Source organism: Mustelus asterias, chromosome 14, assembly GCF_964213995.1.
Source record: "Mustelus asterias chromosome 14, sMusAst1.hap1.1, whole genome shotgun sequence".
In the NCBI taxonomy this organism is placed as follows: Eukaryota; Metazoa; Chordata; class Chondrichthyes; order Carcharhiniformes; family Triakidae; genus Mustelus; species Mustelus asterias.
Window position 1 is genome coordinate 104,407,367 of NC_135814.1, and position 23,360 is coordinate 104,430,726.

The window sequence follows — 23,360 nt, forward strand, 5'->3', positions numbered from 1 at the left end:
CTTCGTCAGATGGAGTGGTTATCTGATAAGTTGAGAGACTTCTTACTGTGCTTACCCCAGTCCAACGCTGGCATCTCCACATCATGACCTCCCCTGTAGCCAGTGAGGATACAAAGATTTCTCAAGGCCCCAGCAATTTCCTCCCTTGCCTCTGTATTCTGGGGTATATCCCATCAGGCCCTGGGGATTTGTCTACCTTAATGTTTCTCAAGAACCCCAATACCACCTCCTTTTTGATCTCAACATGACTACACATGGTTTCCCAGACTCATCATCCACCAAGTCCTTCTCTTTGGTGAATACCGACGCCAAGTACTCATTTAATACCTTGCCTATTTCCTCCGGCTCCATGCATAGATTCCCTCCCCTGTCCTTGAGTGGGCCAACCCTCTTGCTCTTTGTGTATAAAAAGCCTTGGTATTTTCCTTAATCCTGCTGGCTAATGCTTTTTCATGACTCCTTTTAGCCCTCAATCCTTAAATTTCTTTGTTTTCCTTGTATTCCACACTTGCTTTGTGAGATCCCAGCCTCCTAGCTTTGACAAATGCTTCCTTTTTCTCTTTGACTAGGCTCACTCTCGTTATCCAAGGTTCCTAAAACCTGTCATACTTATCCTTCATCCTTACAGGAATGTGCTGGTCCTGAATCCCTATCAACTTACACTTTAAACAGAGCACTGTAGTTTGCAGTAGAAGAGCACAAATAGAACTAGCAGTTTCATAATATGGTCTGCTATAAAACCAGATTAAGTGCATGTGCCAAAGGAGGGGGGTAAAGGTGATCTTGGTAGGTGGCATTTGCAAAAATTAAACATGCACTTAATGAGACCACCACTGTTCACAAAGCATTCTGGATCAGAACACATCCTCCTATACAATTGTGTAAAGCACCAATTGTTTATCTAGCAACAAGCTGCACCCACCCAAGGTATTGTCTTACTCTAACGGAGTTCAGAGTAACTTGTACTGTGGCAAATGTGAACACAAAACATCTCCATGGCTGCTTGCACCCAAGCATATCACATTCGGCCCATTCCCTTTTATACAAGTCAATTATTTTTTTCAGTCCAGGGCATTCATTTTAATATCAATCAAAAACCATCATAGTAGGAAGGACACTGAGGGTACAGGTCGCCTATAGGCAAGGGAGGAAAGCCCGTCCTCACTGCTATCAGGAGTGGGTAGGGACACCATCTGAACCACCCCAGTCTTTATCATTCACAACTCCATACAAAACCAAAAAACAGATTTTATTCAAAAGCATTTCAGGAAGCAAATATTACACATTAAAGTGAAAAAGTTCAGATTTACAGAAGTTAAATCTGTCAGAGGGTACTACTGTGCAGTCGAGCTGACCAACATCAATGTGCAGAGTATGACAGGTATAAAACTTTTTCACAATATCCATTATGGTACCAATATAGCATCTTGAGTGTTATTCATTTGCCAAAATTTAGTTACTGGCTATTCTGAAAATCAAATTCTACTCAAAGTAATCAGAATGTGCAAGCCGGGTCAAAGAACAAATCAGAGATTTTGCACACTGTATCTTGGACCAACATGCAAACGATAGTTTAAACTTCCAGGTACATTCCATCAAACTAAGGAAATTCTGATACTGAAGCTGTAACTCATCATCTGATGTCAGAACTTTATGTTCTGTCAGGGAGCTACACTTAGCGTCATTCTCAGTTTGGGATCATTTAGAAAGTCCAGCCTTTACCAACACCTGTAACTTGGCTGCAACACTAGCTTGTAAATCAAATAAGTCACGACTAACCACAGTCTTCACAAATTCTACTTTTAATTTATCCTGAGCGAAGGGGGTAGGAATTCAGGATAAGGCCAATTGAAAAGGAACACCAATGGGATAGAAAAGAAAGCAACTTTAATCACTGCCATGCTTAATAAATAAGTATTAATTGGTTACATTCTCAAATTAAAATAAATGATTTAACAAAGTATCTCAACAAACAAACTGCATTAGTTTTATATGAAATTCATATGTGTATGTGAGTATAAGGAGAACAGCTTTGTAGTGAATCCTTTTAATACAAGTTTGAAAGGAAAGGGCAAGTCATGTCTCTTTGACAACGCTACCTGATGAGTTTAGTGGTCTAGCTTTCAGCCTGGCAATCAGAGACATAAAACCACCAGGTTTTAACCAATCAAAAGAACTGGGAGGAGTGATTCTAGAATTTATTTTGCTTTGTATGGCTTCCCATGTTTTTGCTTTTTCATTTGGAGAATGCAGCTGATTTTCAGGGCATCGGAAAGCCAAAGTTGAAAAGGCAGACGCTGTTTCTCCTGGATTAAAATTCGAAAGTCTGGAATCAAGTACAGGGTTGGTACAGGTACTACTCTCGCACTGCATAGATTTGCTGTCATTGCTGTAAAACCCACTTTCGCAGGTATTCGAATCATCCTCTGAGAAATCACAGCTGCTTCTTTTGGTTCTGTCCCGTCTGCTCAGGACAGCGGAGGTTAGTTTCCTTTTAACAGTACTCATCTTCATTTCAGAATCTTCAGTATCTGAGATTACAGTGGAAGATGCAGGACTTTCAGGAAGTTGGAAGACAAAGAGCTCTTTCTTCCTTGACCTTTTTTTCATTCTTTTAGGCTGTTTTTTCCTACGCTTGGCAAGAAATTCATCGACTTTTCTCCTACCCGATCGTAGATTCCTGCGGTTAAAATAGCAAAGCTTAATTTACACCTTTATCCAAAACAAAGGTCCCTGCAATATACAAAACCAAGTCAAACTAAAGTCTAGAAAAGTTACCCAATTGCCTGGTGGATGTTTTGTAATACTCTGGAAGCTGTGCGTGTAATTTTACAACTTTGCTCCTGTGGTTACAGTATAAAATTTTAAGCTGCAACTCAATTATGAAAACATCTTAATATATACCACAGACAATCATTTTCACACAATGACTGTTAATCTGAAATGAGGAGTTACTTTATAACTTTCTAACCCTCTGGAAGTTGGAAGCCATATCAGACGAAATGTTAAGTCTAAAATTTATTCAACCCTGTGCATTATAGCCTCTTCTAATGTACCTGTTCTCCTTACCACACCCCCTTTGCCTACCGTCATGAACTACACTGTTGTTACCTGCAAGGGTGTCCCAACTTGAAACACCAGTTCATGGTGTATAATTTTTTGGAATATCGTGAGGAGTCTGCAAAACCCACTGAGGAGTCAGCCCAGTTGTCAATCAACAACTAAAGAATTATTAACTTAAAAGAACAGAAACGGCTACAATACCTTTAAGACACTTATGTGAATAATTAAATAGTTAAATGCTGAGATTATCAAAATATATCTATGATCCCTGACCTCACTAAAATTTCCCTTTCCCCAAACAACGTCCAAGTTAAATAGCTTACCTGTACACAAATACAGGGCTGATATTCAAGTCTAGGAAATTACTTTTCCTGGTCCAGCAAAGATATTTAAATGGCCTTTACAAAGGTTTCCTGCAATCCTTGGCTCTAAGATTTCTTCCCTGCTGCCATCAGACATTTGAATAGACCTACATTAAGTTGATCTTTCTTTACACCCTAGCTGCGATTGTAGTACTAACTTCTGCACTCTCTCCTTCTCTATGAACGGTATGCTCTGTATAAAGTGCAAGAGAAAATATTTTTCACTGTATACTAATACATGTGACAAATCACATCAAGACTTAGATACATCCCTATAGCATCCGAGTAGTAAAAGATGTTATATGACCCTATGGGGTCCTAGTCTCCTGGCTGAGTTGTGGACTGGCTTCTGGCTGAGATGTGGACTGCCCTGACTGCTTCTTGGGAGAGTGGAGGGGGGAGGGGGGAAGAGAAAGAGACAGGGGGAGGAGAAGCAGCTTTATACTGTTTTCCCTTTCGTTATTTCATGCCTTGATTTCTTAATTCTTGTGGAGCTTAGCATTTCTATAGCCCTAAGTCCTAGATTTGCAGGGGGGTGGGAACCAGAGTGCCAGAGCAGATAGTGGAGCAGGGGTAAAAAGACAGGTTAGTTCAAGCAAAATCACAAATGGAAGGGTAGAGTGTGGTGGAAATAATTTTTTGAGGTGTGTCTATTTCAATGCCAGGAGTATTGTGGGGAAGGCAGATGAGCTGAAGGCGTGGATAGACACATGGAAATATGACATTATAGCCATTAGTGAAACTTGGCTACAGGAGGGGCAGGACTGGCAGCTCAATGTTCCAGGGTTCCAATGTTTCAGGCGGGATAGAGGCAGAGGGATAAAAGGTGGGGGGTGGCATTGTTGGTCAGGGAAAATGTTACAGCGGTACTCAGGCAGGATAGATTAGGGAGCTTGTCTACAGAGGCCCTATGGGTGGAGCTGAGAAACAGGAAAGGTATGACCACATTAATGGGCTTGTATTATAGACCACCCAATAGTCAGCAAGAATTGGAGGAGCAAATCAGCGGAGAGATAGCTGACAACTGCAAGAAACACACAGTTGTGATAGTAGGGGATTTTAATTTTCCACATCTAGATTGGGACTCGCATACTGTTAAAGGTTTAGACGGGGTAGAGTTTGTAAAATGTGTTCAGGAGAATTTTCTCCATCAGTATATAGAAGTGCCAACTAGAGAGGATGTGATATTGGATCTCCTATTGGGAAATGAGTTAGGGCAGGTGATGGATGTGAGTGTGAGGGAACACTTTGGATACAGTGATCATAATGCCATTAGTTTCAACCTGATCATGGATAAGGATAGATCTGGTCCTCGGGTTGAAGTTCTGAACTGGAAAAAGGCCAAATTTGATGAAATGAGAAGGGATCTTGGAAGTGTGGATTGGCACAGGCTGTTCTCTGGTAAGGATGTAAATGGAAAGTGGGAGGCCTTCAAAGGAGAAATTTTGAGAGTGCAGAGTTTGTATGTTCCTGTCAGGATTAAAGGCAAAATAAATAGGAATAAGGAACCTTGGTTCTCGAGGGAGATTGTAACACTGATTAAGAGGAAGAGAGAGTTGTATGAAATATACAGGCAGCAAGGAACACATCAGATGCTCGAGGAGTATAAAAAGTGCAAGAAGCTACTTAAGAGGGAAATCAGGAGGGCTAAAAGACATGAGGTTGCTTTGGCAGACAGAGTGAAGGAAAATCCAAAGAGCTTCTATAGGTATGTTAGGAGCAAAAGGATAGTGAGGGATAAAATTGGTCCTCTTGAAGACCAGAGTGGTAGACTGTGTATGGAACCAAAAGAGATGGGGGAGATACTAAATGGTTTTTTTGCATCCGTATTTACTGAGGAAACGGGCATGGAGTCTACGGAAATAGGGCAAACTGGTAGGGAGGCCATGGAAGCTTTACAGATTAAAGGGGAGGAGGTGCTCGCTGTCTTGAGGCAAATCAGAGTGGATAAATCCCCAGGACCGGACAGGGTATTCCCATGGACCTTGAGGGAAGCTAGTGTTGAACTTGCAGGGGCCCTGGCAGACATATTTAAAATGTCAGTATTCACGGGGGAGGTGCCGGATGATTGGAGGGTGGCTCATGTTGTTCCGTTGTTTAAAAAAGGTTCCAAAAGAAATCCGGGAAATTATCGGCCAGTAAGTTTGACGTTGGTGGTGGGCAAGTTATTGGAAGGTGTGATATGGGATAGGATCTACAAATGTTTGGATAGACAGGGACTTATTAGGGAGAGTCAACATGGCTTTGTGCGTGGTAGGTCATGTTTGACCAATCTATTAGAGTTTTTCGAGGAGGTTACCAGGAAAGTGGATGAAGGGAAGACGGTGGATGTTGTCTACCTGGATTTCAGCAAGGCCTTTGACAAGGTCCCTCATGGGAGGTTAGTTCGGAAGGTTCAGTCGCTAGGTATACATGGGGAGGTAGTAAATTGGATAAGACACTGGCTCAATGGAAGAAGCCAGAGAGTGGTTGTGGAGGATTGCTTCTCTGAGTGGAGGCCTGTGACTAGTGGTGTGCCGCAGGGATCGGTGTTGGGTCCATTGTTGTTTGTCATCTATATCAATGATCTGGATGATAATGTGGTCAATTGGATCAGCAAGTTTGCCGATGATACAAAGATTGGAGGTGTAGTGGACAGTGAGGAAGGTTTTCAAAGCTTGCAGAGGGATTTGGACCAACTAGAAAAATGGGCTGAAAAATGGCAAATGGAATTTAACGCAGACAAGCGTCAGATATTGCACTTTGGAAGGACAAATCAAAGTAGAACGTACAGGGTAAATGGTAGGACTCTGAAGAGTGCAGTTGAACAGAGGGATCTGGGAATACAGGTACAGAATTTCCTAAAAGTGTCGTCACAGGTGGATCGGGTCGTAAAGAGTGCCTTTGGTACATTGGCCTTTATAAATCGGAGTATCGAGTATAAAAGTTGGAGTGTTATGGTAAGGTTATATAAGGCATTGGTGAGGCCGAATTTGGAGTATTGTGTACAGTTTTGGTCACCTAGTTACAGGAAGGATGTAAATAAGATTGAAAGAGTGCAGAGAAGGTTCACAAGGATGTTGCCGGGACTTGAGAAGCTGAGTTACAGAGAGAGATTGAATAGGTTGGGACTTTATTCCCTGGAGCGTAGAAGATTGAGGGGAGATTTGATAGAGGTGTATAAGATTTTGATGGGTATAGATAGTGAATGCAAGCAGGCTTTTTCCGCTGAGGCTAGGGGAGAAAAAAACCAGAGGGCATGGGTTAAGGGTGAAAGGAGAAAAGTTTAAAAGGAATATTAGGGGGGGGCTTCTTCACGCAAAGAGTGGTGGGAGTGTGGAATGAGCTGCCGGATAAAGTGGTTAACATTTAAGTAAAACTTGGACGGGTTCATGGATGAGAGGGGTGTGGAGGGATATGGTCCAAGTGCAGGTCAGTGGGACTAGGCATAAAATGGTTCGGCACAGACAAGAAGGGCCAAAAGGCCTGTTTCTGAGCTGTAATTTTCTATGGTTCTAAGTCACCCAGTCATTTAGATAAACTGTTCCTGCTTGAGGAACTTAACACTTCTGTAGCAGTCATTTAAGTAATCTGTTTCTACTCCTAGAACAATTCACATCTGATCATCTTTAGATGCTCTCTCACCATTGGAATGCAATGATCAGAGGTTTGCCTACATGTGGAAATGCTGGCTGTTACGGTTGCTAGGCAGATTTCTGCCTTTCAAATTCTACTAGTCAAATCCCCAACCCTCCCATTAAACATTTCTATTCATAGCCACTGTGCTTACTATCACCAACTATACTTCAGCTTTATGCAAAGACAAAAGAGCTGCTTTACTAAAGGAACATGTAGCTTGTCTTTAACTGGAATTTTGCTCTACTACAAAAATAATTTGAAGTAACCTATTTGAAAGAATTTCATTAAGATAACATTTAGCACTTTTGTACTGTCTGACACTAGTGGTCTAGAGAGAATATAATGGAAAGTTTCCCTTTTTAGGATCAAATCCATAAAGGTAAAATGTTATGGAACAAATAATTTCAAATTTAGTACCAACATAAAACTCTCGATCAGAAATCTCAGATATTTCAGAGCTGCAGTAATGGGATAGGCAAAGAAACCAAAGAGAGGTTCAGAGTTGGTTCAACTGTTTAACGGGAAGGAAAGCGAGGAAAGTCTGTCAGAAGGGGAGGGTTGCTATGGTCCAAGAATGTGGCAGAGAAGGGTAGATAGACCCCTAAACTATGGACCACCACTGGCTTCATTTGCCCCAAAACTCTGGAATTCCCCCCCCCCCCCCCGCAAACGTCTCCACTTGGCTTTACCTTAAACATGCTCCAGAAAACTCCTCTTTTACCAAGCTTTTGGTCATCTATCCTACTATCTCATGTGACTGGGTGTCAAATTTTAATGGATAACACTCCCATGATGTGGTCTTGGGACGTTTACCACATGAGAGGTGTGATATAAATGGGGCTGGAATGTCCCAGGGGAAATAGGTCTGCAGATTAAAGTATTTTGGTCTAACTGCAGTCATTACTTGCCTCATACGCAAAAGAAACATTAGTACTGGAGTCAGTGCAGAGAAGAGTCACGAGACTGACCGCTGGTGTCAGTCAGTTTGAGGAAAGACTGAGAAATTTGGACAAAACTTGAGAAAAATGTCTAGGAAGTGATCTTATCAAGATAAGTCATTCTAACAAATCTGGAATATTGCTTCTGAGCAGAAGATGACAGATAAAATCTGAGAAAGGTACATTTTGGATATCAGAAACATCCTCCCAGTGATCAACATATGAATTTGACCTTAAGGGACAATAGGGGAGGCAAAAAATTCTGAAGCACAAGAATAATACTTGGGATACTACAATCGGGCCACTATGGTATTTGCTAGATAGACACATTTAAAAGTTTATTATTAGTCCCAGGTAGGCTGACATTAACACTGCAATGAAGTTACTGTGAAAATCCCCGAGTTGCCACACTCTGGTGCCTGTTCGAGTCAATGCACCTAACCAGCACATTTTTAAAACTGTGCAAGGAAACCAGGGCACCCGGAGGAAACCCACGCAGACACAGGGAGAACGTGCAAACACTGCACAGACTGTGACCCAAGCTGGGAATGGAACCTGGGTCCCTGACACTGCGAGGCAATGCTAACTGATGGGCTGAATGGTCAATAAATAGCAAGAGTGTCAGTTTTATAGCAAAAGAAAGAAGCCCTTTGGCCCATAATGTCTGCTCACCATCAAGCACCTATCCCGATCCCATTTTCCAGCTCACACTCTGTAGCCTTGTATGCTGTGGCGTTTCAAATGCTCAACTGTACGTTTAGGAAGCTAAGTAGTCTCACAACACCAGGTTCAAGTCCAACAGATTTATTTGGTAGCACGAGCTTTCGGAGCACAGCCCCTTTTGTTTCACAACTAGTGCATATATAGACAAACTCAATTACAAGATAATGGTTGGAATGCGAGTCTTATACACCTTGATGAGGTTCCTCCCTCAGTCCTCTCTGCTCCAAGGAAAACAACCCCAGCTTAACCAGCCTCTCTTCAGAGCTGAAACGCTCCAGCCCAGGCAACATCCTGGTGAATCTCCTCTGCACCCTTCCTACAACAATCCTTCCTATAGTGTGGCAACCAGACCTGCGCACAGTACCCTAGCTGTGGCCCAACAAGTATTTTATACTGCCAAATTACATTCAGGTGGCACTAAAGTTCGATCCAGGGTGGTATTAACTTGCAGTATTCAGAGCAAGTTTTATTGAGTTATGCATCTTTCAAGCCAGATTAAAAAATGTGGGTTCATTGAAATACAGATTCAAGTCGAGTGCCATATAATGTAGCAAGTCATGGACATTTGTTGGATTGGGATGGGAAAGGAAGACTCGTTTCGCATAGGAGACAGGACTGCTCTTGGGGAGAAAGACAATTTTTACCTCTGCAGAAACACATGAGGCCGGGAACATCGTGGAATCCATTTTCTAGTAGCTTCCCTCAGAACAGGTGTACCAATCGATTTCTTCAGGTAGTAAATCTCTCTGCAATTAGAACCACAAGTCACAAGATGATTTTAGCACATAAACAAACTGATGCAAGGTGCAAATACAAACGAGAACCTAGAACTGCTGGGTTGGAAAAATTTGCATTTAGGAAGAAATCAATTTCAGTGCCACAAGTGTTTCCCTTTATAAAATTCATAAGGAGAATATGAGGAACCACCTATATATTCTTTTCCGAAGTTATGCTGTTTCTTTGCATCTGCAGCATGATGTAAAGTAGCACTGGAATCATTCTGGAGCTCACCTCAAAGAGCAAAGAATATTCCAGCGCAGGAACAGGCCCTTCAGCCCTCCAAGCCTGCACCAACCATGCTGCCCGACTGAACTAAAACCCCCTACCCTTCCAGGGACCATATCACTCTATTCCCATCCTATTCATGTATTTGTCCAGACGCCCCTTAAAACTCACTATCGTATCCACTTCCACCACCTCCCCCGGCAATGAGTTCCAGGCACCCACCACCCTCCGTGTAAAAATATTTGCCTCATACATCTCAGATACCCTACAGTGCAGAAAGACGCCATTTGGCCCATCGAGTCTGCACCGACCACAATCCCACCCAGGCCCTACCCCCATATCCCTACATATTTACCCACTAATCCCTCTAACCATCACATCTCAGGACACTAACGGGCAATTTTAGCATGGCCAATTAACCTAACTCGCACATCTTTGTGGGAGGAAACCAGAGCAACTGGAGGAAACACACGCAGACACGAGGAGAATGTGCCAACTCCACAGTCAGTGACCCAAGCCGGGAATCGGACCCGGGTCCCTGGAGCTGTGAAGCAGCAGTGCTAACCACTGTGCTACCGTGCCGCCCACACTCTTTAACCCTTGCCCCTCGCACCTTAAACCTATGCCCCCTAGTAATTGACTTCCAACCTGGGAAAAAGCTTCTGACTATCCACTCTGTCCATGCGCCTCAATCTTGTAGACTTCTTTCAGGTCACCCCCTCAACCTCTGTTGTTCCAGTGAGAACAAACCAAGTTTCTCCAAACTTTCCTCATTGCTAATGTCCTCCATACCAGGCAACATCCTGATAAATCTTTTCTGTTCCCTCTTCAAAGCCTCCACATCCTTCTGGTAGTGTGGCGACCAGAATTGAACACTATATTCCAAGTACAGCCTCACTAAGGTTCTATAAAGCTGCAACGACTTGCCAATTTTTAAAATCAATTCCCCCATTCCTAAAGTTACCACAGCAGCACAAAAAAATTGCTCATGTAATTGTGGGGAAGACAAGAAGTGCAGTAAAAAACCAAGTTAAACATATACACACACACAGACACCTGTGAAAAACAATGGCCTCTCGGTGTTTTATTTCACCCATAATCAGGGGCTAACCAGAAACCGCAAGAACACCACACTTTCTGGAATTAAACAAACTATTTTTACCCCACACATCTGACTTACGATCATAATTCAAATAGGTCATAACATACAAATTTAAACAGAGTTGATACTTAGCACTCCAGAAGAGGGTGCATAAAAGGACTTCAATGTTGTTTTTCTGGATGTGGCTACATAAACATCTAATGAAGCAGACAATGCCCATCCATAAAAGTTTGAAATACTCATCACCGGTGAACTATTTTTGCTCAAAAATTGCTTCGAAAATGCAAGGAGACACCAAACTTGTACACCGGGTGTACCAATTCCAAATGTCACTGGTACTCGACACAGAGTGGGAGAGTCTTAAAGTCCCTCACCCTGTATCGCCTGCCTGATCCCTTGTGCCAAGTTAGAATAAAACATGGACTTGCAGGGTGAGAAATTGAGGTTTGCTAGCAGTACAAGTGTAGCACATTGTCACTGAATAGTGAGGGGGGGGGGGGGGGGGGCGGTGGGGTCAGCTTTTCCACTAACTTTATGCACAAACAGGATTTTAAGGGGTGGGGGAAACAAAGGATCTTATCCGCCAGGCTGACTTAATGCCACAATTTACAGTACCTTCCAAGCTTCTGTTGATGACTTCTGAGCAAAGGTTTTTTCAAGACCCACTGGTCACAGGATAAAGAGGTGGGATCTGAAAAAGAAACCCGTACAAAGATTGAGCTATTAGCAGCTTCAGTCCAGGCTCCACTCCACTTAAATCCAGACAGTTGTTACCCTCTAGTGCCGGACATATTTATTAGAGTGTTTGAATCACTAATATACAGAAAAGCTAAATGTCAATATCCATGGATGGTGCTAAGCACACAATACACCCTTGTTCCATGTCACAGCAGTAGCACTGAAGCATTCACTTATCATGTTAAGATATTTTGTTTTAATCCTACCCTTCAGGTCTCAAAAGAAGCACCCAACAGCAACTCGTACTTAATTGTTAACATTTCATATTGAGCTATTTAAGGAGATATTGGGACAGCTTTTCAGGACCACATTAAAACAGAGAGCATGTTTCAGGGAAGGAATTCCAAAGCTTAAGGACCCAAACAGCTGAAGGCACGACCACTAACAAAAATCGGGGTCACAAGAGGAGTCAGACACAAAAGCACTGTTCTCTCCCCCCAGTCTACATGATCTGCCATCACTGTTTAAATTTGATCTAATATCAAATTTCCCCATTTGTGTAATTCCTTGCTGCAAAATGATGTCCACACACAGTCCTATCCTTTTATTTTCTGGTATCAGTAACCTGCACTCCTCCCTTCTCTAATTTTCCATGCATCTGAATCCTCCCCCCACCATTACTTAGTTTAAAGCCCTATTGACCGCCCTAGTCATGTGATTCACCAGGACTCGTGGTGGTCAGCTTTAGCACATCAGGAGGCAAGTTACTCTCCACGGGATTCCCAGCTTATATGGCTGGGTCCAGTTCAGTTTTAGGTCAATGGTAACCCCCTAGGATGTTGATAGAGGGGGGGATTCAGCAGCAGTAACACTATTAAAATTAAAAGGGGCAATGATTAGATCCTCTTGTTGGAGATGGTCATTGCTGGCACTTGTGCAGCACGAGTGTTATTTGCCACTTGTCAGCTCAAGCTTGGATATTGTTCAGGCCTTACTGCACCTGAACATGGACTGCTTCAGTATCTAAGGAGTCGTGAATTTAAAAAAAAATTTGTTCCTGGGATGTGGGTGTTGGTGGCTGGACCTGCATTTATTGCCCATTCCTGAGGGTATTTAAGAGTCAACCACATTGCTGTGGCTCCGGAGTCACATGTCGGCCAGGTAAGGACAGCAGATTTCCTTCCCTAAAGGACATTAATGAACCAGATGGGTTTTTATGACAATCGACAATGGCTGAGTCTCTGTTCTCAGTAGATTAATTCCAGATTTTTATTGAATTCAAATTTCACCATCTGCTGTGGTGGGATTTGAGGTCGAGTCCCCAGAACATTGCCCTGGGTCTCTGGATTACTAGCCCAGTGGTGATACCACTACACCAATGATGCAGTTATCAGCAAACCTCCCCATTTCTGACCTTATGATGGAAGAAAGGTCATTGATGAAGCAGCTGAAGATGGTTGGATTGGGACACTAGCCTGAGAAACTCCTGCAGTGATGTCCTGGAGCCGAGATGATTGATCTCCAATCACTACAACCATCTTATGGTTGGACTCCAACCAGCAGAGGGTCCCCCCGCCCCCCCAATTCCCATTGACTCCAGATTTGTTTGGGCTCCTTAATGACATATTTGGTTAAATGCAGCCTTGATGTCAAGGGCAGTCACTCTCACCTGGAGTTTTCTAAACTTGACTTGCATTTATAATACAGTTCAAACTAAGATACCACAGTAATTATTTTTCAACATGCTCATGCTAATATGATAGCAAAATATTGTGCATGTTTTAAATCTGAAATGAAAATGAAATGCTAGGAACAGTCAGCAAGTCTGACAGCAACTAATTCATGTTTTGAAGCTGTTCCAAGGATGGCTCATCAGCCTGGAAGGTTAACTGTTTCTCTCTCCACAGAAGGTATTAGACTTGCTGAGTACTGCCAGCATTTTCTGTTGTGTCACAGTAATATGATGCCATTTTCAAGGACAGCTGGCGAATATCATGCTGAAAGTGCATCAATGGCTTTTTTCCAAACATATTGGTCATTATTATGCAATCATAATTCTGATCTTTTCATGGCATGATGCCAAACAATTAAATTTGATTTACCACAGTTGAAATTTTGAATTTAATTAACTTGCAATCAAGCAGTTTGTGCAATTAAAAATTGATAATCTGATAACCAGTGCTCTCAGATTAGAGAATGACTCATTTTTAACAACTGATTTTAATAAACATTAAATATACAGCCTCCTGAATATTCAATGAACAAGCCTGTCCCATTGACACTAGAATTGTCATACCACCAAGTATCTGCAGTGTCTGCTTGGCCAAGCCACTACCACCACTCCCTTCTGAAGCACGAGAGTGTAAGATCCATGTTGGGACACACACAGGTGAACTACACAGGCACTTCAACGCAATGTTGAGAGAATGCTGCATTGGCACAGTGGCAAGCACGACTGCCTCAGTGCCAGGGATCCGGGTTCGATTCCCAGTTTGGATCACTGTCTGTACAGAGTCTACATGTTCTCCCCGTGGGTTTCCTCCGGGTGCTCCGGTTTTCTCCCACATTCTGAAAGATGCGCTGGTTAGGTGCATTGACCCGAACAGGCGCCGGACTGTGGCGGCGAGGGGAATTTCACAGTAACTTCATTGTGGTGTTAACATAAGCCTTACTTGTGACTAATAAACAAACTTAACTTGCTGAGGGTGCCATTCTATTGAGATGTTAAATTGATACTGGTTGGAGGTTAAAGATCTTGCGACACTACACAGAGCAAGAAGCTTTCCAAAACCTCTGTTCAATATTCTTCCTTCAACCACCTGAGTGTTAATCATCTCATTGCTTTGTATAAAATGGCAGACACACTGTTCTACATAATAAACACTGCATCTTTATGTATTCGTTACATGAGGTGTTTCAAGATGGAAGAGCCACCAAGTCTCTTTGCAACATCTTCTGCTAGAGCACTTCCTGAATCGATATTTAATAAGCATTCTAAACAGATGCTCAGTATTCCAGTAATTAAGCAAACTGTCTACAAACAAAACCTTTTTTCCCTACCAGCCCTCCAGCTGGTGCAAGGACAATTCTTGGCTGGCTATGAACTAAAATCATAGGATGATTGCAGTATGGGAGGCCATTCTTCCTGTTGTGTATGTGCTAGCCTTCTGAAGGAACAATTCATCTCATGTAACTCAGGTACAGCAGATAATAAAGAAAGCAAATGGAATGTTGGCATTTATAGCTAAAGGAATAGAATATAAAAGGTAAGGAAGTATTGTTGCAACTATACAAGGCATTGGTGAAGCCGCTCCTGGAGTATTGTGCACAGTTTTGGTCCCCGTATTTGAGGAAAGATGTAGTGGCATTGGAGGCAGTTCAGAGGAGGTTCACTAGATTGATTCCAGAGATGAGGGGCTTGTCGTATGAAGAGAGATTGAACAGTTTAGGCCGATACTTTCTGAAATTTAGAAGAATGAGGGGAGATCAAATTGAGGTATTCAAGATGATAAAAGGTATGGATAAAGTAGACGTGGAGCGGATGTTTCCTCTTGTGGGACATTCTAGGATGAGAGGTCATAGGATAAGGGGCAGCAAATTTAAAACAGAGTTGAGGAGAAACTACTTCTCCCAAAGGGTTGTGAATCTGTGGAATTTGCTACGCCAAAGTGCGGTGGATGCTGGGACAGTGAGTAAATTTGAGTTAGATTTTTAATTGGTAATGGGTTGAAGGGTTATGGGGAAAAGGCAGGAAAATGAGGGGGGGGGGGCGGAGAAAAGAGGAGCATATCAGCCACGATCGAATGGCAGAGCAGACTCGATGGGCCAAATGGCTTAATTCTGCTCCCATATCTTATGAACCACACCCCCCCCCCCCCGCAACCGTTTCCCCAAAGCGCTGCAATTTTTTCCACACTGATTCTATAAGGAATGACAATTCTAAAATATTTCTAGTGCCTAAAAGATCAACTTGTTTTTCAACGCAAAGCCAATTGAGTGCCATTTCCTAAATGTTTAATGAGAAATCGACCTGGGTATGGACTAAAGGCAAGTTCTCTACAACTGTATCATGGCATAGACTGGGTTAATGTAAAGGACAAATAATTCCTAAAATGTACATAGAACCTTTTAATCTGTTTCCTGCTCAACTCAGGTTCTCACTAATGGGACAATGGATTAAAATATAATTGAAATTCACCCATGGTACAAATGTTGCCTTCACTAGGACACGCTTGTACAATCAGCATTAAGGAACGATTATGAAAATGTGCCAACCTACCATAAGGTTTTTTCTTGCCTGATGAGCGTTCCCTTTTCTTAGTTTCCTTTTTATTTACTACTTTCCAAAACATCTCTGAGCAGACCTCACAGGTGACCATTTCTCTGTAACCCTCTCCGGAGTTTATTGAGATAGCATCATCAGAGGATAATTCAAAAAGGTCTTCTCCATTCCCATTGCTGTTTGTACCGCTCGAACCCACCACTTTGAGAATTGGCTGCTCCACAGCAGAGGACAGAGGCTCAGCGTTTGACTTCAAGTTTCCTTCTTCCTTCCCTGGAGATGCGTTACACTTCAGATCGGGTATTTTGGCAGGAAGCCTTGCTGTTTCAGCTTCGGTGCTGCAGATACTAGAGATGGCTGTGCCACTGTCGATAGTTCTCAGCCATACATGCTCGGATAGGATAGAACACCCTGATTTAAGGGTGTGAGGGACACTCTTCAGCTTATTTTGGGGGACATCCCCCAATGCTAGGAGGTTGTACAAATCTTTTTGTGGCGCGGTGTGAGCAGAATGGCTGTTCTTTGGTGCTGAAGTTTCAACTTTTTCTTTATTGCCAAGCAAAGAATTATACCTACAACAAAAATAAAACAGTCACTGAGGCACAACTTTCTCAAGATAGTTTACTAAACAAAATTACTCAATTATTGTCCTAATTCCATTTATAATCAAATGCTTCTTGCTCGCTTGGGTTCAAATTACTACCTGATGCTATAAAGATGTTTCCAAAGACGCTGAAGTTCAAACTGGAGTGCAGAATGCAACAAAGCCAAGAACTACACTGGATCTCCGTGGTACATAAAGCAGTGAGGCCAACATCGGGCTGCGTTGTTCAGGAGTACAGCCAAATTACTTTCAGAGAAATTTCTTCAAAAGTCTATAAACCTTCTATAATCTTGTCAGGTTTCTGAATCAAACTAACTTCCAGAATTGTACACAAATAGCTGAAATACGATTATAGTGGATGCAAGACAATGAGTGAATGGATAACGAGTATCAGAACCCAAATGCTTCTCTTGTACCCAACAGGGACGCTCCTGAAGCAACTCTCTGCCTAAAGGAGAAAGTGTGATGCCCAAATGCATAACATCTAATAGTGTTGTGTGGTCCAGGGATTGTTGTTCCTGTAATTTGCTCACTGGAACTGACATAAGCCTCATGTTTGCCCAAACTTCAAAACAGGGGAATAAACATCAAGACCCGGGCTATAAACACAACTGGATTAAAAAAAAACAAAAAGAAAAATCAATACTAAAAAAGCAAAATATTGTGGATGTTGGAAATCTAAATTATAAACAGGAGAGAGCTCTGAAGAACAGACATACAGACTCGAAACACGAACTCGGTTTCTCTCTCCATAGAAACTGCCAGTTCCGCTGAGTTCAGAAAATCAATACAGTATTTACAGAAGCTTATTTGCATCTGATAAAAAATGCAACATTTAGCTAACTTTCCCAATACCAACAAATCTTTGAGTTAATAAAACAGAGTAGGTAGCGTGTGAATTTGGCGCTCTGAGAATCATGGAAGCCTGACTGGGGGGGATTTAAAGAGGCAGTTTTAGGCGAAGTGGAATATACTTGGGAAGCAAGGAAAGATCCAAGCTCCTCAGATGAAAAAGGCAGGAGAGAAATGGAGCTGAGGTGGAAGGTGATGGAGCAGTAGTTGAGAGAGAATAGGTCTGAGGAACAGTGACAGGAGTTTTGAAGGAGAGGGGTACTGCGTGAACAAGGGAAACATTGACATTGCCAATTAACATCGAGGCAAATAAGAAAATTGGAGGTGGTGGTCGATTTTATGGATGAAATGTGCTCGAGGATGATAGGTGAAGAAAAGCTACAAAAAGGTTCATTGAAGACTAGAATGAGGGTAGGGAAAAGGATGGGGGGGGGGGGAAGGAAGAGAAATAAACAATAAAAAAGCTGCATGAAGGGTACTATCTTAGACACTAAGAAACCTCGGAGTTCCCTGTGTTTGCAATAAGATTGAAAGGACAAGAAAAAGGATTATAGCAGAGAGCTTGATGTGAAAGAGACCATGATGATATGATGGGATAATCAACTCCGCTATCCCACCTTATCCCCATAACCCTCAATTCCCTGATTAGAAGTCTGTCTATCTTGGCCTTCAACATACGTGATGTGGAGATGCCAGTGTTGGACTGGGGTGGGCACAGCAAGAAGTCTCTCAACACCAGGTTAAAGTCCAACAGATTTATTTGGAATCATGAGCTTTCGGAGCACTGCTCCTTCATGAAGGAGCAGCGCTCCGAAAGCACATGATTCCAAATAAATCTGTTGGACTTTAACCTGGTGTTGAGAGACTTCTTGCTATTCAACATACTTAACAACCCAGTCTCTGCAGCCTGCTGCTGCAAAGAATTCCAGATTCACTATCCCGAGAAGAAATTCCCCCTCATTGGGTCTTAAATGGTTAGTCTGAGATGATGCCCTCTGGTCCTAGACTCCCACAGGGGGGAAACAACCTCTCAGCAGCTACCCTGTCAAGTCCCCCGAGAATCCTACTTCTCAATAAGGTCACCTCTCATTCTTCTAAACTCCGAGTCCAGGTCAAACCTACTCAACCTCTCCTAATAAGAAAATCCCTCCATACCCAGGATCAACCTAGTGAACGTTCTGTGGACTGTCTCCAAAGCCAGTATTTCTTTCTCTAGATGGAGGAGATTTAAACTAGTCACAGTATTCCACATGTAGTCTAACAAGATTTGCCAACAAACAGTTAAACCAATTGTTTGCCAAGTAGGTTTGGGCTTGAACCCCTTTTAATTGTGGACAAGAAGTTGGAGGTACAGGGGTGGGAAATGGTGATTACTTTGCTAGATACAAGAGCAAAAAGGCAGCTTGTAAACAGTTGACTACAAGTCAACAGAAGCAGAGATGTTAAGACAAATGAAGGACTAAACTCAAGGGAGTTGGGCAGATGACAAGTGGTACGGTTGCAGAGTCTGGCAATGGAGATGGAGAAGTGGTCAGATATCAGGATCTTGCGTGCAAAAAGACCACACTTGTCAATGAAGTGGCCAGGACATGGCATGGGGAACTTGTGGGGATGAAAAATTGAGTGTGGATGGGAGTGAAGTCAGAAAGTTATAGGGCTAGAGGTGTAGACTGAAATCAGCAAAAGGTTGAGTCAATTCATGCAGAGGCCACTAGAGGACAGGAAACACCTGAGAAAGTCAGCATGTCTGGGAAAACAACAAGGCGCCAAATGATAAAACGTCTGTTCTTTTGGGGGGCGGGGGGGAAAGAGAGGAAAGAGTTGTGCAGTTCACAGCTACTGCAAAACATTTCACAGGAGAATCTGGGATAAAAGAACATTCTATGAGTAACACCATTATCAAGATGCTTTTCAAAAAAGTGTGTCGAACATTTTTAGATGCAAGCGAAATACTGCAGATACTGGAATCTGAAACAAAAGCAGAAAATGCTGGAAAATTTCAGTAGGTCTAACAGCATCTCCACAGATGCTCTCAGACCTGCTCAACTTTTCCATCTTTGGCTCTCCACAGATGCTGTCAGTCCTGCTGAGATTTTCCAGCATTTTGTGTTTTTATTTTTGGAAGCAATGGACACACAGTGGTTAGCACTGCTGCCTCACAGCACCAGGCACCCGGGTTACTGTCTGTGTGGAGTCTGCACGTTCTCCCCATGGGTTTCCTCCAGGTGCTCCCACAGTCCAAAGATGTGCAGGTTAGGTGAATTGGCCATGCTAAATTCTCCCTCAATGTACCTGAACAGGCACCAGAGTGTGGCGTCTAGGGGATTTTCACAGTAACTTCATTGCGATGTTAATGTAAGTCTACTTGTGACTAAGTAAACTTTTACTTTATGCTCTGTTGCGATGTACAATACATGCCTACACTGTCGAGGAGGATGGCAAATTAGAGTGCTAAAATGTGGCATACAGAGGCTCTTCCAATTGAGGCAATTTTAAAAAGTTTTAAAAAGCTGAACATTTCAGATTCCAGCATTTGCAACAAAAGAGAAAATGCTGGAAAATCTCAGGAGGTCTGAAAATGGTTTCTTCTGGAGGGGCAGAAGCTGCAACAGTCTTTTTTTTTGGTGGGGGCTCAGGGCAAAGTGAAGCATTCTTGCACCAAAATTGAATTAGTTTGAGTTTAGTCAGCCAGAACTCTCACCAACTTTTACAGATGTACCATGAAGCATTCTTTCTGGTTGTATCACAGCTTGGTATGGCTCCTGCTCTGCCCAAGACCATAAAGGAACTATAAAAGGTCATGAATGTAGCCCAATCCATCACGCAAACCAGCCTCCCATCCACTGACTCTGTCTACACTTCCCGCTGCCTCAGCAAACCAGCCAGCACAATTAAGGGCCCCGGACATTCACTCTTCCACCTTCTTCCCTCGGGAAAAAGATACAAAAGTCGAAGGTCACCTCCCAACCGACTCAAGAACAGCTTCTTCCCTGCTGCTGTCAGACTTTTGAATGGACCTACCTTGCATTAAGTTGATCTTTCTCTACACTATGACTGTAACACTACATTCTGCAACCTCTCCTTCTCTATGAATGGTATGCTTTGTCTATATAGCGTGTAAGAAACAATACTTTTCACTGTATACTAACACACGTGACAATAATAAACCAAATTAAATGAAGCAGCAATAATGACAAAAATGGGCACCAAGCAGCTTTCGCGTCCATTGCTGCAGGGAGTGAGATGCAGGAACAGGGGACTGTCCTTTCACAAGTGACTCCTCCAGGTCCCCATGCAACTGCAGCACCAAGATAGCAGCAAAACCTCGGGCCTGGCGTTCCTCCATCACCGGGGCTGATTCCTGAAGCATTCCAGTAAAATAAGCCGGTGCTGCCGCCAGCGTCCCCAGACCCGCTCTCCGCACCACCGAATGCGGTGAGTTTGTCAACAAAGACCGCAAAATGCGCCGAATAAAAACCCCTCTTACAATTGCTGGAAGGCGGTCTCCACCTCCGCCTGGTCCACGCCGCCGCTTTGCCCTGAGGTACCGGCCCGCTGCTGCGCACCGCCATCTTGCTGCTGCTGCCGCCGTCGCCGCATCGTCTTCACCCCGCCAGGCCGGCTCCTTCAAACCGCGCGCGCCGCACCCCTACAGCGCTGCTGATTGGGGCGGCCCGCTGTCAATCACACCCGACCTTCCAATAGGAAGAGGATTCAACCACAGGGGGCGGGTTGACTGAGCCCAACATCCCACGTGCCGCGCCTGCCAGCGCCACGGCTCCGTTGATTGGGCTGCTCCGCTGTCAGTCAGAGGCATTTATCCAATAGGAAGGAGGAGAGGCGGTGCTTTTGCTCCCGCAAGGTGGCGCGAGTCCACCCTCGCGCGCCGCCCCACCTCCAGCGTTGAGGATTGGACCAACCCGCTGTCAATCAAAGACCAAAGCAAATTCCTGCAGATGCTGGAATCTAAACTTCAGGTGGCTGGTCAGGAGGAGGGATGTGGACACGGGGTGATCAGGATTGGGGGGGGCCGTGCTGATGAGCCCCCCCCCCGGCTGAGCGGGCGGGGGCGCCCGTCTGGTGCACGGCCAAAGCCATCCAAGACCATAGGACGGTCGTGCTCGTCCCTGAATGTGCACGAGGTCTCGAGGCGGCGCAGGCGTGCGGTGGGATCCCGCCCGAGCGCTCCCCTGCTCAGACGGAATGCCACATTGGCCCAAAGCCTAGACCCCCCCTCCCGGGTCAGGTGCCCCACAGCATGTGCCGCCTCACGGAAATGTCCTCGGTGAGTTTTTCCACCACGCGGAGGCGTTTCCTGTACGGGCTGCTGCTGCACACCTTTCACTACCGCATCCTCGCCTGTCGCCCGGATACACCTTGGCGGGCCTTGTTGCCGCTGGGCGGCAGAGATCCCCAGTGGAGGTCCCTCTACAGAGGGATCTCCCCCAATTATCTTGGGGACCTGGGGTGGAGGGTGATGCATGTAGCGGTATTGTACATTCGTAGGTTTTTTGGGTTCACGGACTCCCAAGCTTGTCCCTTCTGTGGCCTTGTGGAGTCCGTGGACCATGTCTACGTTTTGTGTCTTAGGTTGCACTCCCTTTTTGTTTTCCTGAAGAACCTGTTATTGATGTTTTGTTTGCACTTCAGTCCCACGCTCCTGATCTACGGACACCTGGAGAGGGGCGGGTCAGGATGGCAACCTCCTCGTGAACCTGCTCCTGGGCCTGGCGAGACACGCCATTAACGGGTCCAGGCAGCGGGCGATCGACGGGGCCGTTCATCCTGACTGTCTGTCCCTCTACCGCGGCTACATTCACGGCCAGGTGTCGCTGGAGAGGGAGCATGCGTTGTCCACGGACGCAGTTGATGCCTTCTGCACCCGTTGGGGACCGCAGGGGCTGGGGTGCATTATAGACCCCGATAATCACATTATGATTTAATGTTTTAAGTTTCCTTTGTACTTTGGTTCTGTTCGGGCTGTTCCCCCTCCTTTTGGGGAGCTGCCCCTTTTACTTTGTCCCTGAGTTAATTTGAGTTAGTTTATTTGTTTTGCCCTAAAAGAAAGCTGGAATCAGAAACCAAAAGAGAAAATGCTGGAAAATCTCAGCAGGTCTGGCAGCATCTGTAAGGAGAGAAAAGAGCCAACGTTTCGAGTCCAGATGACCCTTTGTCAAAATTAAAAGGCATAAAAAGTGGAAAGTTTGGGGAGGCAGGGTGGCACAGTGGTTAGCACTGCTGCCTCACAGTGCCAGGGACCCGGGTTCAAATCCCGGCTTGGGTCACTGTCAGTGTGAAGTTTGCACGTTCTCCCCGTGTCTGCGTGGGTTTCCTCCGGGTGCTCCGGTTTCCTCCTGCAGTCCAAAGATGTGCGGGTTAGATTGATTGGCCATGCAAGATTGACCCTGGTTGTCAGAGGGATTACCACAGTAAGAAGTTTAACAACACCAGGTTAAAGTCCAACAGGTTTATTTGGTAGCAAAAGCCTTACTGTGTTTACCCCAGTCCAACGCCGGCATCTCCACGTCAGAGGGATTGGCAGGGTAAATGTGTGGGGTTGCGGGAATAGAGCTTGGGTGGGACTGTAGTCAATGCGGACTCGATGGGCCAAATAGCCTCCTTCTGCACTGTAGGGATTCTATGATTTATGTTCATACTGCAGGATGAGGGAATGAAAGAAGAGTCATAGCTACAGAAACCCAGGAGAAAATGCTGCTAATGGCTTTCCATGGAGAGAATAAAGGGTGTGAATGGCCAAACGGCAGAGAAGTTGAAACCAGAGGGTAAACTGTGACAGATGGAGATGAGGGGGGAGGAGGGGGGATGGGTGGGAGAGAGGTAAAATTTAAAAAAGGGGGGGAAAGGGGGAGAAAAGGTAAGGAAAGTAGGGGGAAAGAGTGCGGAGGGGAAAAGAAAAATGAAGAAAGACAATGAGGAAATAAAAGGTGGAGAACAGTAAAAAATTAAATATGATGAAAACAAAGGATTTGAGGTGGGGTAGAACAAATCATCTGAAGTTGTTGAATTCAATGTTGAGACCGGAAAGCTGTAAAATGCCTAGCCAGAAGTTGAGATGCTGTTCCTCCAGTTTGCGTTGAGCCTGCAGCAGGCCAAGGACAGACATGTGGGCATG

The 23,360-nt window shown here is 44.2% G+C and overlaps 1 protein-coding gene across 1 annotated transcript; it reads right to left on the reverse strand.

Moving 5' to 3' along the window:
* Positions 1-1,232: 1,232 nt before the first annotated feature.
* Positions 1,233-20,838, reverse strand: LOC144504095 (uncharacterized). Its single transcript, XM_078229270.1, has 5 exons — positions 20,715-20,838; positions 15,769-16,343; positions 11,427-11,502; positions 9,349-9,450; positions 1,233-2,680 (listed from the first exon to the last, which is right to left on the reverse strand). Exons 1-5 carry the CDS (start codon positions 20,825-20,827, stop codon positions 2,077-2,079), a joined length of 1,470 nt encoding a protein of 489 aa, XP_078085396.1. The 5' UTR covers positions 20,828-20,838; the 3' UTR covers positions 1,233-2,076.
* Between the last annotated feature and the right edge of the window lie 2,522 nt (positions 20,839-23,360).